Here is a 17,842-nt window from a genome sequence, read left to right on the forward strand (position 1 = left end):
GCTATAAATATATGCATATATATCAAAAGGCAATTTTTCTCGCATCACTTTTTTTATATTTAAGAAACTTAAACGTTAATAACTAAACTTCAATCATTAAATGATGTAAAATTGTAAAGAAAAAGCATTCACAATTTTCAAACATGGTTAATATACACAATTAACAAGTAAGCTAATAACTATCGCAAGCAGAAGAAAATAATTGTATTAAAAATTTAGTAATTGTATCACTAAAATTAAACTATATATAATAATATATTTTAGTTTATTAAAAATATGAACACAGTGATATATGTATAAAATTCCTAAAAATTAATATAAACATGACTTTTGTTTAACAAAAAACATGGAATTTGAAGTTCTATCATTAAATCTTTCGAAACTTCCTTTCTTACTGGTTATACCAATACTTGAGTCAATTATTATGATAGAGTTTTGTAATTATATCTATGAAACAGATCTTATTATGCATTTTATCTTTTATGTATGTAATATAAGTACAAAGCGAAATATTTCAATAAATATTTTGTAATAACTTTTAATTTTAAATATTTTCAAACTATAAATATGTTTGTATCTTTTTTATGTAACTACATTCTTTGATAGCATTTATTATATTGTATATTTATAATACATGAATTTATTAACAATTTTTTAATAACAAAAATATATGAGAAACAAAATACTGCAATAGCGATAACAAAAAAGTATGTAAATTAAAGTATGAATATTCGTAAAATATAGTTATAAAAAAATTTATACATGGTTTCATCCTTTTGTATAGTTTTTTAACATTCTTGTAATATTTAAATTATGCAATTATGAATAGTTAAAAAGTTATTCTTTATAGTTTTTTAATGTTATTTAAGATTTCGTTAGGACTGTCTATTACGTCTCATTAAAAAGATTTTAACAAAAATTTATAAGATCTATTCCATTTGTTATAGTTCAATTTATTTCATAGAAATATCTTTCTTTGTGCGTTTTTACTTTTATTTTCTACTTAACATCATTCCAATATGATACTGTATCATGCAATTAACTCCATAATGAACTAGAATCGTGAATTACATACGTCGCCAAATCGAATTAGTTAAAAAAATTATAAAATTAGATGCTAATTAAACGCACCGCAAAACTCGTATCTTTTTTTAAATAATCTCAACACGAATTAATTTTTCATGTAATTTCTCTTTTTATGTAATCGATATTTCCGATTTCTTTTACAATTTTCTCTTTTCCTTTTTGTGTAAATATTTCGTGTACTAGGAATTACTATATTTCTATAAAAAAAAAAATTTTATCCGCAAATTTTATATTTGCGGACAATTATCGTTTTTGATATCTTATCTTTGAAATCTGATCCTTCTAACGTAACAACACGTAACAATTTAAAAGATTTTTATAATATATACGAATAATAATAATAATATACGTTTGTAATATATAAAAAAATGTTATTAATTCTCACTGTTTTTTTTTCTAAATTAAAAGCTCTGAGAAAAATACAGAATAATAACGTAACATGTTCTGTGTTGTGTGCAGATTTCACGTTGAATTTTTCATTCAGACCAATGTATCTGTTTATAAAAGAAATAATGGCACAATATGTACATTTTGAATGAAAAGATCAAACGGCATATGTGATAAGATATTTGTCTATTCCACAAATTGAATCATTTTGTGATAACATTTTGTTGTTTGCATCGTTATTTTAACCATAATAAGAAAAATAATGATTCTGATGCAGCATCCATATATAACAGTCTCATTCTTTATGAGATTTTGATACGTGATCGTGCAACTTTATTCGCTAGTATAGAATGGAGGTTGTTGGTTTGAAAACGTTCTTCTCCTGAGCAGTGCAGATTTTTCTCACTGGCACAGAATTTTATGCGAACGACGCAAATTCTAAGCAACCTGCTCATACTTGACTTTGTTGATGTTGCTAGCCAAACAACAAGCTAGGAAGACGCCTATGAAAGGAAAGAATGCTACGCCGACTGCTATTCCAGCAACCAAGCCAATGTTACCATTTATGAAGCGTAACACGCGAGTGTAGCAGCCCTGAAAATTTTAATTTGAATCGTTATAACTTTTTGCTCTGGATAATCATCTTGGAGTCATAAGAAACTGAATGTCTCAATCTTCCCATTCAGAAATTCAAATTTATACGAAAACATACCTAGTCAAGATTATTACAAATGTGTCGCAGATAAATGAGTATGCTACTTAAAATAGGTATTTAGTTTTTGATATATATGGAGATTAAAAACAAAACGCATTTTTGTAGATTTTATTTGAAAATAATTTTAATGAATAAAATTTATTTATTGAATTTTTAAATCTTTACACTCCATTATTTTTCATCAGTTTTCAAATCCAATTCCTGGTCATTTAAGAAGAAAGAAACAAATTTATTAAAGGAAATAGAATCGATAGACACACCACACAAATAATTTTAGCCGTACTAAAATTATTTAATTCAAACAACACAAATAATATAGAATACAAAAGTTAAAACTAGTTGAATAAAAACTTGACTGTTTTAAAACAAAATAGTCTCTAAATAATCACTATTTTCCACTAACCAATGTTATCTCTTTCTCTTACACTAGAGATAAACAGAAATTGATATTATTTATTAAAAAAAAAAATGGTATTAATGGTAATTAGTATATTGAAAACTGAACCATTATAAAAATTTGTCTTTGTAATAAGCGAAGTTTATTTTTCTTTCTTATTCAATCTATCTTGTAATTATTTAATTTATTTTAATTTCAATTATAATTTATATTAATCCTATATTGCTTATTCTGTTTAACTTACCTGAGTATAAATGTCATTTATATCGTTAACGTTACAATTTTTCTCTGGCACGCTTGCTTTGCAACAAGACAACGGAATTTCCATTGCTGGAGACATGTTCAACCAATCGGCATAAACTCTGTTACCGCAGCATTGCAACTATAAAACAAAGCTCGCTGTTTATATGGGGAACTTAAAGTTAGAGCTTCGGGAGCGTGTAGAGGATTGATAAACCAAGAGAAAAAGTGCTTTAGAAAGTTACTCGCTTTTGTTTCATTTCAGGAAAAATCGCGAGAAAAGAACAAAAAGTCATTTTCATTTTTACTCAAGAGAGTAACTGGAGAGACCAAATTGCAGCTGCGGTACATTAAACATCGTCAAAACAATATCTCTGTTGTGGTCATAATTAGAGAAGTTCGATATTCAGCAGTTTGGTAACAAAAGGCCAGCATTTTGACAGTACTCTCATTAAATAAATGATATAGATGATATGATAAGATAATAATATAGACGAGAGATAAAAGAAATAAATAATAACGTGAACAAGTGTAAATAAATAAGTGAAAAAACGAAAACTTTTTTTGTTCTTCTTTTTGCGATTTTCTTCAAAATAGGGCAAAAATGAACTTGTGATTTTTTTTTAGTTCATTAGTCCCACACTCCCGAAATTTTGACACTTAATTTCTAATTAAATGTCATTTAATTGTCACTTAATTTATAATTAAATATAAAGCAGTAATGTTATACTGAACTTTGAAGAAATTTAATAGTTCCGTATTAATGTCGTCATTGCTTTTAATACTTAAACATTATATTAGTATACGAATATCAGTTATTTTGTAGAATTTATTTCATTGAAGGAATAATAAAATAAGTTAGTATTTCGTTTTAGTATCAGAGATGATTTCTACATATTTTTCACATGCAAAAATACATGCAGTACAAGTAATTTCATTATGATAACACGTACTTTGAAAAATATTTGAAATAACCATTTAATTTGAAAATTAAATTTTTATAAAATACGTTGCGATAATGTCAGAAGCTCAAAACCATATAGTAGTATAAGAGTAACAATACGAAGCCAAAAATATGTAAGTTTAATGTTACCTTGAAATTTTTTTGAAAAACCAATTTTTTGAGAATTTTTTATATTGTAATTTATAACTTTTATTCTAAGCATGTTTTTCTACAATGGTCATTTGAAAAATTGTGGCGATTGTTAATAGCTAAATTCGTGATTGTAAATATATTATTCGCTTACTGTAGATTGTATAGTGTCGATATCAGCGCTCTTCTTCTCATTCTGGCCATAGATGAGCATCGTTTGATTGAGATCGTGATCAAATTTTTCATTTAGATTGTTACGGTAAGCATAAATCGATGCACCAGCTGCAAGTTCCAGTAATGCAACAATAGCCAAGAAAGCACCGTACTGCAACCAGAATTTTTTATTAATTACTTTGTAGAACGAGATTAAATTATTAATCTAAAATCAATCATAATATCATTAGTTTTACAGAACAACATTTTTGTAATCAAATTGGTGATTCCCCATATGTGTTTTGAAAAAATCAAGAAACTGATAACAATAATCAACAAAATGTTGAATACAGCGGAAATAGTTTTGAAACAACATCATTTAAAAATTAAATAAAGAGGAAGATGTGCTTTGTGATTTAACATTAAAGTATCACAACTCGAAAAACATAACTTTCAAATTATCACTATGAGAATATTGCAGAATTCCTCGACCAATTATGAATTATCTTATACGGTAGAAAGCAATTATGCTGTTTTTCCTGATTCACGCGATACTATGTTTTGTACTTATAAATGCGTCTTATGGACAAGTAAAATGTACTACTTTGTTTATCCAATTTTGTACAAAATAAAAATGGAACTATTTTTCGCTTCTTTTAGAAATCATATGTTCCGAATTATCATATTGTCATTTTCATTGCAAGTGTTCGATATGTATAAAGTAGCGTTCGAATTCTTCGTCATAAACACAAAATTATAAAATAATTTTTCCCTAATGTTCTCATCTTGTTTTCCTTTCTCCTATACATATACTGCATGGAAGAGCGATGGGATAAATTAGGATTTTTAATATTCTTTTAAAAAATTAAGATTCACAAGAAGAAACGAAATCTCTCTATGTGTAATATATAAGTTGCTATTTTTTTTTAATAACATGAGAGAAGTTTCATTGTGAATGAAAACTGATAAAAAATAAGTTATAATTCTCTTACCAGAAACAAGAGGGCTGGATGGCCGTGAGTTGTACAACAGCAGGCAAGTGTCGCTGTCAAAGTTAAAATGCCGCCCAAACAAGCCAATGCCAATAAAGCTGCCCTGCTGTTTTCCGCGCTTACGTCCATGTAATCATGAAGTTGAATTCGCGTCCAAATTCCAATGCCCAGTACCAATAGGCCAAATATCTAAGTGAACGATTTGCATTAATTTATATAGCAACGTAGAAAAATGAAAATTTTAGAACTTCATTGTTAGTTACTTAGGCATATGATTATATAAATTATATGAATTATGTATTACGTAGTTTTATAACGGATTAATTGTTTGAGTTCACTTTTTTCTCCAGAGATTGATAATTTTTAAAATGATGATTCGATATATACTGATTCTCTATAAACTTGATTCGATATATACGACATATGTATCGTAAAAATTATGATTTGAGGTTTCGTAAATGATTGGTAAAAGTAATTGTTACAGATAATGGAAAAAATTAAAAATAAAAAAAGATATTCGGGCTTTCAACATTTGCTTGAACAAAGTAAAATTAACGTTATTATTTAATAATATATAATGTATATTATAATACATAATAAAATTATTTATTTCATTTGTTTGTGTTTAGAATGTACTTACCTAAGGAATCATTACACTTAATATTTTTCTTTATAGCAACAATAGTAATAATTTAATTATTATAATATTTAATATAGTATAATTATTACTAAGATAATAAAGATTTTTTATTTATTATTAATATATAGAATAATCTTTTTATTTTTAATAAAGTGTTAAATTTATTTTGAACAGATGTTATACTTTTAACAATTTTCGAGGAAAAGAAGTTCTGATGATAAAGCTAATCTACATATTGTACACGATGTTGATAGCAAGAATATTGATAATAAACTTATTGATAAATCAATGATATAAGGTAATACATTTTTATAATTTAAGTCTTTTTTGCAACTCAATAAAAAATATTTTAAAAATATATTGAATAAATTGGATTCCTTTTATCTTTGACAAATTTTAATATCTTTAATAATTTTGATGCAAATATTTCCCCCAGATAATAGAACGCTCTAAAGTATTCAATGTTCACCATCAATATTTTTTATCTCTATATTTTTTGTAAGATTTTTATGAACTTATCACTAATGATAATACTAAGTTTTTTTTAACATATTACTTCCATTTTTAATTATACATAAATTGAAATAAATTTTCTCCACAACAAACGATGGATAGTTGTAACCATAGTTTATTTAATGATTATTTATTTTTTGCAACTTAAATTTCTTTAAATTAAGTTAATGTTTTTAAACCACCTATCTCTCTCAATGGAATTATTTTGACTAAAAGATTGTTATCAATAGCTTTATTAAGATTAATGAAAAACAAAAATATGCAACACAATGAATTTCCTAGACCAGTCCAAAATATTAAAAATTAGGAAAGCTTAATTATTCGTAGAAAAAATCCAAGTCAGATAATTTGTCTTTCTTTGTCTTTCTTTTCTGCGCCGAATTTGCCGATAATATCAACAATGAATTTTCACTAGTCCAAATTGCATAGTGCTTCAATGGTTTTTATCAATAGAAGAATTGACAATTACATAATTATAAAATCTAAATTAGTGAATCACGTATCGTGGAAGAGTGATAAACTAGAGGAATATGATTTTGACTCATTGTTCTTCAAGAAATTATTCTATCAATGAGATACAGAAAGTACAAATGTTCGCAACCCTTTATCAATTATTAAATTGATCAATCAATAAATATGTAAGTTTTTATGCATAATTTATATGCATTAAAATTTTAATAATGCTATTTGTTGTATATAACTTTGTGTAAAATTTTAAAAGTAAAACTTATTAATTGACGATCAAAAATGTAAATTATTAAATAGTACTTACATGTGCCAAATGTATCAAAATGATACGATTACAGTTTAAAATTGTTTTAACAATTAAATCAGAATTTTAGACTTACTATTCTTCAATTTTAAAAAACTGAAGAGTGTCAGTATTACAGAAGAAAAAAGAGAAAGTTATTTATTTAATTTTTAAAATCTTATTTAATCAATGAATATTACATATGTATTTAAATAAATTTATTAAAATTATTTATTATAAATTTTTAAATAATAATATTGAAAAATCTATATGGTAATGAAATGTTAATCTATAAAACTGTAATAAAATTAGTACTATTTATTCTAAAGAAAATATATATTCTCTCTCTCTCTCTCTCTCTATATATATATATATATATATATATATATATATATATATATTCTAAAGAAAATATATGTATTTTAAAAATTTTAAAGATATTTCGCTCGAATTGTGAAAAATTATATATTCTTTTAATTTCATTATTATTAATCTTTTCTATTATTATATTTATTATAATAGATATTTAAGGTTAATAATATCTTTATTTAATTAAAATTTTTCATCAATTTATCCCAGAATATCATAAAATATCAATAAACATCATCTCTGTGTACGCGTATGATCAATGATCATGATTTGAAAAAAAGTCGCCTTAATGATCTCAGTAATTTTCAAACTGTTGCGTCATCTCCTGAAATTTCTTTCTACATAATAATTGCTAATAATAAAAAGAGAGTTGAAAGTGAGTTCGATCTAGCAAAATATTCAAATAAATGATGTGGTAGAAACAATAGCATATGGTGCAACAGTATGATAAGATATGAGCTTTCCCGAGTTTACATGCTTAGGGTGGATTATATCAAAAGAAACTCTCTTACCCAGAAGATACAGTTGAAGAGCATCAGCAGGGTCTTCATGCAAGCCATCGTAGCCACCGTTTCCAAACCTTTCGTCATTTTGCTCGATTATGAAACTGTTTCTTATTCTTGTGGTACAAACGTGCCCTACGACTGAATTTTTAGGGAGTATCTAAGTACTACGCACTACACTCTTGAAACAAGTGAAAAGTCGATCGATTTGCAGAGGGATAGCACGACGTGTTTGCGTGCGTGGCTTGCCCCACCAACATAAAACGTGCATGCGCTCTGTAGAATCTGTTCGTCCTGTCAACAGCTTTTACCAATAAAAACATCGCTTTCGCGTTAATTAAAAAAAAAAAAGTTCATTTCAACTAACATAGGAAGCAAACATTACGGGACATCGTCTTCTTGAATAAAACTGCAATGACGCATAGTTTCTTGAAGATGTTACACCCTACCGTTTAAAAGTTTGGAATGAAACGTGTTAGATGAGAAGAGAATTTATATATATTTTTATAATGAAAAGTTTATAAATAGATATTTAAAGTTTTATATTTTTTAAACTAGTATATGAAACTATAATACAATAATTAGATTAATTTATATTAATTTATGTTTACTTATAATTTATATATTGTAGAATTTTATTAGGTTATTGTTTAGATCGAAATTAGTTATAATTGTGTAACATTTACGTTGAAACATTCAAAGTATTAGTATAAAAACTGTCGTTTGCAGTGTAAAATAATATTATATATTTATTTACAAGTTAATTTGAATTTGTCACAATTTGTCACTTGGAAAATCTTAATGTTCAAAGGGTTAAATAACATTTATATTAATAATTAGCTGTATCAACATAAATATTTAAATAATGAATACATATTATACGATACATATAATACATATAACATTATTTAAATAATGAATATTTATGTTACATATATATAGGAGAATGAATCTTGAGTTAATTTATAAAAATATTTTTATAATTTTCATTTATTTTCATTTTGTTGTCCAATTATATCATTATTTATATATTATTTCTATTATTTTACATATATTTAATATATTTTCCAAAACTTCGTAGCATCATAAATAAAAGGAATACAATAATTTTCTTATAACAAACGACATTTATATTACGATTTTACATGATGTTAGGAAATTATATTATGATATAATAAATGAAAGAATCTTTTTCTTTGCTAACATTTCATTTTCTATATTTAAAAATTAGAAACAACAGTTAATGCAAATAAGGCATAAAAATTCTACGAATATTTGTAAATTCAAAAATATATTTTATTTTTATTACAATGCGTCTATTCCATTACTCATGTTTCTAGGTATATTTTTCTTTATCCATTCAAAATTGGAATTTTATTGTAAGGTAGCACCCAGAAAATAATGTTTTCTTTCTAGTTATAAAATATTTATATAGCCCATTGTACTGTTCATATAATAATAATAAACAGATTGTAGCAGTACACTGATTAAATGGATTAATAAAGACAACATGTATTATATACAAATTTAGTGTATTTTTCATATTTTTCATAAACGTTTATTTTATAACGAATATGATTGATAAAGTCATGATTATAGTGAATTTGATACAAAAAAAAAGTGTTCTAATAAAATAAGACGACGTTATACAAATAATTTTATATATGTGCATATATCGAATGAAACATTTATATATATCTGTGAAATTGAATTCATATCATCGTGAAGATTTTTCTCTTTTATTTATTTTTATGATTTATCGTAATGATGCGGCGAATTGGAAGGGTCGATGTCTCTAGTGTAAATTTAGTAATACACTCGGCCAAATCACTTCATCGTCACCAACAACCGGTGATTGTTTAACCGTTCTGTACGATCTTGTTCTTCGATTGTCAAGAAACTTCTTAATTCCCTTCTCAGGAGATTGCGTTTCCTTTGCATTATTTTCATCTTCGGCTACACAATCTAATTGCGTTTGGTTCCTCAAATTCGCATTCGCTACCGACTCTCTACTTTGCGTGTAATTATTATTCGTTTCCTCTTCGTTCTCGGAAATTATCGAATTGTTCTCATTATCTTGTGCCCCGGTAACAGTAACAGTGATATCCTCTTCGTTTAAATCGAGCTTAGACAAATCCACGTTGAACCAAGTGACGGAGTCTAGCCTATTTGCATCCTGATCAGAATTCCCCGTAGAATCGAAAACGTTTTCGTCGTCCATATTAGCGAACGTATTTTCTAGTAATTGATTGGCGATGAAGTCCGACATCGTGTTAACGTCCCATTCAACCAGCTCCTCGCTACTGATAGAAATTCTATCCTCTTGTTCGTTCGTCGTATCGTTGCCATTTTTCTTACCATTTTTAATGTCGCCGATCGTCTTAAAGTAAATGCTGTGATCGTACCTATATGTCTCCAGGCAAGAGCTGTCCAGATTGCTGTTCGATTGGTAGTTGAAAGTTCCGCAGCAATTGATTTTGGTCTCCTCCGGCCGAGACTTTCGCCGTGATTTCTTCAAGGTGTGAAAACGTGGACTCCAAGAGCAATCATCGATGATAAGCTTGTTCGAGGAAATACTCCAACGTGGCTCCTGTCCTCCTTGCATGGTCATGCGGCCTCTTGATAATCTTTGGGACCTCAGACGGTTGTAACCCCTTGCGTACGCGGCCCATCGCTCGATTCGCTGGAAGATATACTCGGTTTCCTCGCTCCACCATTCGGACAGGCCTTTCTGAATCATAACACTAACATCCTCGGTCATGATCACTGCTACGGAACCCTAACGTTTGAAGGGATGACAATCGCGTGTACTACATGCGATTAGCCGAAGGTGTGCAACGATGAACGATGCACGATGAATTTAGGTCAGAAGATAGGAAACAATTGAATTTCCAAAGAGACGTTGGTCTGATTTATAGGATATCTTGGAAGCACTGCAAATACCGAAGCCATTCGACAACTGTCATAATCCCTGACCATGACTTCGCACAGAGTTACGACAAATTTGGTTTCACGCTTCGCTGTCTGTGTAATGCATTACGAATTCTACCCGTATTGGACGCGATCTCTGTAGTAAGCGAAAAAATATATATATATACTCGATTGCGTGAGCTGACTTAGATAACAAGCGTTGCTGGATTAACAGGGAGATGTAAACTGGTTACCATATCGGAACGTAAATCCTTTCTTTTAGCACTATATTCTTTCATGAAGAGCGGAACTTTGATTAAAAATTGTGCAAATCGTTTCTTTGGTAATTTTCAGGAAACGATTATCGGAAGAATTTATGTGACAACTTTATGAAATGATTATTTGTTATAGTTGTTATAAATTTAGTATGCAATACTAAATAATTAAATCTTTCATGACACATATTAAAAGTAAACTAGAAATATGTTAACGATAAATAAAAACTTGCAAATTAACAAGTTAATAGAAACGTATTATTCAATTATTTTACAAAACAATAAAATAAATTAATGACAATGTATAAATACTTTATTAAGTAGATTATTTAGATTTTCGAAATATTTTCTTGAAATTGATTAATTTATATTGTAATAAAGTAATAATATTAAAACTGTTAATAATTATGTGATTAAAACAAATTCGATTGAAATACCAATTTAAATATCCGTTTAAGAAGAAAATTTTTAATATCTAGTTGGTTTGTATCAAGCCGATTTTTAAAATAATATTAGATATTTAAGGTTTCATAGAAAATATACATTTATTTAAAATGTAATCAAAAATACGTTTCTAACACGTAATTTATTGTCTTAACATTGCAGAAATATTTTAATAATTTTGAACAATTTAAAACAGAATTCAAATATAGGTAATTAAATTTAATTAATATAATGTACAATATATCTTATTATATCTTTATTTTATTGTACAGAGTAAAATGAAATAAAACTCATTTTTGTTTTGTTAACATTTTTCATTAAATTTCTCTAAATTCAAAAGAACCTTTTTACACACAAACTTCAATAAAAATTAAACTTTCTTACTTTATTGATTATATATACGTACCTAATTATTTGTGCAGTTATATATTTAATAAATAATCAATTATTTCAATGAAATTATGCTATTGTCGTGAATAATAAGTATGTACCTAGTTCTGAAATGCATCAGTCGAATTCAGTAAAGTAATTATACTAAATAAAACTTTCTACTGTTATTGACAGAAAACCGATTACCTCCTCGTAATTGTATTTCGTCTGACAATGCTGCCTTGGCATACTTGATTTTAATTGTACCTTATTGAATTTTAATCCAGAAAGACTGGATATATATATATATATATATATATAACGAAAACATTTTTCATGCATAATAAAGTGTTTTTGTAAAATAATTAAATTTTAATTTCGTTATTATGTGATAATTATAAAGATTTCATCAATTTATTTTAGAAAATAAATCACTGTGCAAATATATAACTGTAGTTTAACGATAATTTTTTGCTAATAAATAATTTAGAGAATTTGAATTATAAACATTTCAAATTTTTCTTGTTCAAAATAGAGAAATTGTTACTTATTAATATATTATTCTATTATTTGTTGAATATTTGTGTTATATAATTACATAATAATATTGAATACTATTTCGATTACATAACATATTGAATTTTCAAAAATATTTAAGTTGATTTATGTTCGACTTATTATTATATAACGAATTAAACCCGGTTGATCAATAAGGATAGGAGGGTCAAAATGAAAAGGCTAAGAAAAGATTGCTCCATATTTTTACACATATTGATCCTATATCCGTAATATCTTTTTATCTAAACGTGTTGAAATAAACTTAACGGAGTAAATTTATAAAAAAATTTTAAAAACAATAAGTATATCTTTTAGTAAGTATATTTTTCAAATGTTATATTAATTGTTAAATTATAGTTAATTGAATAATTCATTAATTTGCTTTATAAATCATAAAATAAACATCTTAAATTGTTTAAGTAATAATATTCAAGAGAATTGTTGCACATTTGTTAATATTTAAAATACGTTAGAGAATAAGATCACCTGAATTAAAAATATAGTTGATACATAGAAATGTACTGCAATTGGTAATATATTATGTAATGCAAAGTTCAAGTAATTCATTAAATTTTTAATAACATGGAAATATTGTAAACGAAATAAACAATTATCCTGTTTTATTCTTCCCTCTTTATTTCTCTTTCTTTTATACTACTTATTGTTAATCAGTTATTGATTTATAAAATTTGTAATAATTCTATTAAATGTAAACATATAACAATGGAGAGGAGAGAATGTATAATAAAATTTATGTAATTTAGACCAGAAATTTCTTTATTCAATTCTTTGTTTAATTCTTAATCTTGTAAATTAATAATTTTGACTTTAATTACTTTTGTATATTTTGATTTATAACAAAATATCTTTGGTCAAAAAGATTTCCAAGAGATTTCATATTGAATTTTTCTTATTATATTTCAATAGGATCAAGCAAAAAATTAACTGAATATTTTCTATTATTGACAGAAATTCATTACCTAATTATTCAATCGGTACAATATATAATATTTAATATTTTTCTCTCCTAAAAGAATTAATAACGCAATAATATATAAATTAATATCTTTCAATGACACGAAGCGGAATGGATACATATCAAAATGTAAACTATTAGATAAATTATTAAACAAATGGTTTAAATATTTTTATTATTTATTATTTTTGTTTCTATAACTATTATTATTTATTATTTTTTGCAATTGTGAATTATAATTGAATGATTCAACGTTTGGTTTTTTTTTTGTTTCGATTTTGTTATCTTGCCAACTATTTAATTCCATCTAGAATGCCAAAATATCGCACTCAGATCATGATCCCTTGAAATTTGTTGTACGATTTTTTTCCATGAATTTAATGAGTTTAAAATTAATCGGTTAATTATAAAAATAATCAATTCATTGTAATTGATCGATTATACTGTCAATAATTCATGGAACGTTACATTTCTAATAGTGATTAAAAATTTTTTACATTGTAAGTGTTTCAATTTGTCACACTTTTGTATATGAAATTAATTATACTATTAACTACTTTTCAATTGAGAATAATTTAAATTACATAGATATGGTTATATAATTTTATTCTTCATACGAATACGCATAATTTTATCTAAAAATTTAATTTTTTTTTTTAATCCCGTATGCAATTCATAAAAAAGAAAAAAAAATAATTACATTCTCATAACAGCTACTTTATCATGAGTTAATTTGAATGATCAAAAATTGAATGAAAACGTAGACTTTTCTACGTTGTACGAAAACTTATTGAAACGGGCAAAAATAATTCACAACATTATGCAGAGCTTCTTGAATTAAGATACACCGTGCGTAGATGAAACAGCCACCATTATCTTACAGAAGAGAAAAGCGAAGGTGATAAAACGGTAATACGATTATTCGAACTGCCAATCATCAGATACCATCGTGGAATATTGAATGTTCGACGGTAGGTGTCTACGCAGACAAGAAACTTATTTATCAGACCGCAGCTACGTGAATTAAAATTCAAAGAGCTCAACGCTCTCCCGGGGTACTGAGGATGATGAGGCTCTTGTATAAAAAGCCACGTGCAAACGGTGGACCGTGCATTCGTTCGCCGATTTTCGATTCTCTATCATACAGGTGAATAGTCTTTGTGCAACTTTCCTTGCGATAACGTAAAGTCTTAATTCCGTGTCTTTTTGTCGATATTTGTCTCCAATGATATTTCTTGAAACTGTTTTATACGCAGAATATGTGTGTTTTTCTATTATGTGACAATCCATTGTTACCTTGACAATTTCACTGTGCATTATATGTGATTGCCACGACTCCAGAGCTGAGTATACTTTAAACAATAAATAATAAATAATTCTATATATTTTAAAGTATATTCGATGAAAAGTCGTCTGTATTTTAAACTGTTGCGATGACTTCATAAACATCGTACAACAATCCAGTTAGTCTCATTTTGACGTGCGAAGTCTTTACTTTGACGGATCTATGTATTTTCTTGGAAGATTTCTTCAAATCATACAACAAGTGAAAAAAGCAAGAATACTTTTGTTCTCGAAAATTGTAAAAATTCAACTGCCTCTGGAAACACTAAAAAATTTTCTCGCAACTACATCTACCGTGGTCTTGAAGATTGAAGTTTTCTACTTACAACAACTTTCAAAACTTGATGTACGATTTTTTTTTGCCATTTTATAGAACTTTGAACATTACAGTTAAATGGCAAAATATTAGGATTTCTTGAATTTTTGTCGTTTAACTCTAATGTTCAAGATTCAATAAAATGGCGAAAAGAAATTGTACAGCAAGCTGATGTAAAGGCAGGACTTCAATGTTCGAGATTATGGTAGATCTAATTATGAAAAAAATTTTTCAATGATTTTGAAGACGTTTAAATTTACTCTTCTATCTATTGCATGAGATAAAAACATCTTTGGAGATAAAAGATAGTAAAATAAAAATTTCATACTTTAAAATGAGACTAACATGCGATTTTATTTGACGAAATTTGAAGAATCGATAATTTAAAATATCGATAATTTTTCATCGAATGTGCGAATACTTTTGTTCATCTCTGTACGTATAACTTTGAAAATATTTTGATTTTAACAAGGCTTTAAAGTAGTATTTAAAAATAATATTTTATTTGAAGGATATTGAAAACATTTCGATTTCGTCTTGAAATATTTTATTTATTTTACCTTATTTCCTACATTTTAAATATTATTGCTGAAAATAATGATTCACATTCAAAAATCTGGCCGAATAGTTTTTCTGCAGAAATTGAGTAGAAATAAAACGAAAGAATAAAATAACACAGCATGTATTATCTGCCAAAACAAAATATATTAAATTTTATAATTACTGTGGTTTCTCAGAGTTTTAAAACAACGCGAAAAAAAGATATTTGACACTGTTAGAAATATTGTTTTACCACTATTATTTATGACTCGTTCTTACTTTAATTTCTTTTTTTATTACCTAGACGACAGAAATTCTAAAATTGAAGGAATCAGTCGAAAAAAAATAGTATTATTACACTTATAGGATGACCCAATATTTTAAACGAGATTAAATCCCAGATTATTAAAATGAAAATATGTTTTGTTTATCAAAATCTTAAAAACTATTTAAAATACTATTTTATAGGATCTAAAATATTAAATAATATTTGAGATATTTATTTCGCAAAATATAATCCAGCTTTGCACGACGTGTGTAATGCACGATATCGATTCACACATTTTTTGAAAATTATATTTACTAGATGCTGTGAAAGAAAGCTAATGTAACTTCGAAAATTATGTGTATCTATCGGAAATTGTACGGGACGGTAAACGTGTGAACGTATTTAATCGTTACTTTGTAACTGATATAGTTTTTTTTTTTATTGATTATTTTAATTAATTAATCTGTAATGAACGTAAAAATAATTCTCTGTTTTCTAGATATGAATTTCACTCTTGCCCTAGCTTATGCAATGGCGGTCATCTGGTTATTCTTTGCCAAATGTGAAACAGCCCCGGAACTTGTTACCAACGTGCGCAGGAGACTCCGCAGTCGTCCTTTATTACGGGGGTAGATATAACAACTTGCCACATTAAATGTTTTATTAAAAGTATTAACTATAATAAACTTTTATTATATTAAAACTTTAACTATATTAAAAGTATTAACTATAATAATATTGTATATAAATAATTTCAATGTGAAATCAGATGTACAATACATCATATGAACAGTGATCTTTTCCTAAAATAAATTTTTGTTTCTTTCTGATATATAATGTAATACTTTCTTATAATTATCAATACATTTTTATAATATAATATGTATTTTTTATTATAATATTTTTTAATATAAATTAATAATAAATTCTTTTTTAAATATATTATAATTCATTAATAATAATATGAATGGCAAAAGTTATTCATAGTGAGAAATTAGTATATTCCATACCGTACTTCAGACGTTGTCATTTGTTTTACAAGCGTTGGAAACATTTATTTGATTTTGTGCTTCATTTTGACATAACATATGATTTCAAAAAAAGCTATATAATAATGTATTTAAAGTGACACCACTCCCAATCTAATTTTCAAAAAGTAGAACTTGATTTTTTGAAAAATATAACAAATTTTTTTGAAGATAACAATAATATATAATTTATGAATCAAAATCTTTTTTTGTACACAAAAAGAACAACGATAAACGATAAATTAATGTCCTAAACCTAAAGAACATTCTTATAGTAGCAATTTAAAAAACACTTTCGTTCGAATTGTCACTTTTGTAGCAGTGATTCCTTACAATTACTTTCAAATAATTATCCATTTTCTTTTTCCCTAGGTATAATATAGAAAATCTCCTCGTTGAAGATGATGATATTGTGGATTTAAATAAACGACAACAATTTGACGATTACGGACATATGAGATTCGGGAAACGAGAACAATTTGAAGATTATGGTCATATGCGATTTGGCAGGAATCACGAATAATTAGTAATGGTACTAATCAAATAGGTACAATTGTATAGTGTCGTTTTACTGTTGTTGCTACGAGAGTCACATTTTGTTTAGACTCTAGATGAAATATATTTTACATTGCAAATATTTTATTCTTTCGTCCTTTCTTCTTCCTTCTCCCTTCTCGAATTAATTATCATATAGATACATAGATAAGATGTTGGAGAGATCGATCGATTACTAGCTCACCACAGGATAAAGAAAATCCTTGTTCTGACAAAGGAAACATACCAATTTTCGAAAATGTGTAATTTTGTTGCAAATTACAGAAATCAGTACGTGATATGTCTACAGAAAGTCGAAAGTACATTTTTGACTCTCAAATTTTTATATTTCTTGTATTATTGTTATATAAAATGGATGATGATGAACATACTTTACTACAATACAATAAATCAGAGCTGCTTGTATACATTTATAGTAAT

The 17,842-nt window shown here is 26.5% G+C and overlaps 3 protein-coding genes across 3 annotated transcripts; 1 reads left to right on the forward strand and 2 right to left on the reverse strand.

Moving 5' to 3' along the window:
- Positions 1–1,279: 1,279 nt before the first annotated feature.
- LOC122529381 (tetraspanin-7-like) lies at positions 1,280–8,071 on the reverse strand. The gene is made up of 5 exons (XM_043655470.1): positions 7,849–8,071; positions 5,064–5,252; positions 4,073–4,243; positions 2,830–2,967; positions 1,280–2,067 (listed from the first exon to the last, which is right to left on the reverse strand). The coding sequence occupies exons 1-5, from the start codon at positions 7,924–7,926 to the stop codon at positions 1,912–1,914; spliced, it is 732 nt and encodes a 243-aa protein (XP_043511405.1). The 5' UTR covers positions 7,927–8,071; the 3' UTR covers positions 1,280–1,911.
- A 1,046-nt stretch (positions 8,072–9,117) lies between these two features.
- On the reverse strand, positions 9,118–10,731 carry LOC122529380. The gene has a single exon (XM_043655469.1). The coding sequence runs from the start codon at positions 10,598–10,600 to the stop codon at positions 9,635–9,637; it is 966 nt and encodes a 321-aa protein (XP_043511404.1). The 5' UTR covers positions 10,601–10,731; the 3' UTR covers positions 9,118–9,634.
- Positions 10,732–14,231: 3,500 nt separating this feature from the next.
- On the forward strand, positions 14,232–17,478 carry LOC122529382 (drosulfakinins). The gene is made up of 3 exons (XM_043655471.1): positions 14,232–14,518; positions 16,339–16,468; positions 17,240–17,478. The coding sequence occupies exons 2-3, from the start codon at positions 16,341–16,343 to the stop codon at positions 17,388–17,390; spliced, it is 279 nt and encodes a 92-aa protein (XP_043511406.1). The 5' UTR covers positions 14,232–14,518; positions 16,339–16,340; the 3' UTR covers positions 17,391–17,478.
- The last annotated feature ends 364 nt before the right edge of the window (positions 17,479–17,842 follow it).

This window comes from Frieseomelitta varia, unplaced genomic scaffold (genome assembly GCF_011392965.1).
Source record: "Frieseomelitta varia isolate USP_RPSP 00005682 unplaced genomic scaffold, Fvar_1.2 scaffold_285, whole genome shotgun sequence".
NCBI classification, from domain to species: Eukaryota; Metazoa; Arthropoda; class Insecta; order Hymenoptera; family Apidae; genus Frieseomelitta; species Frieseomelitta varia.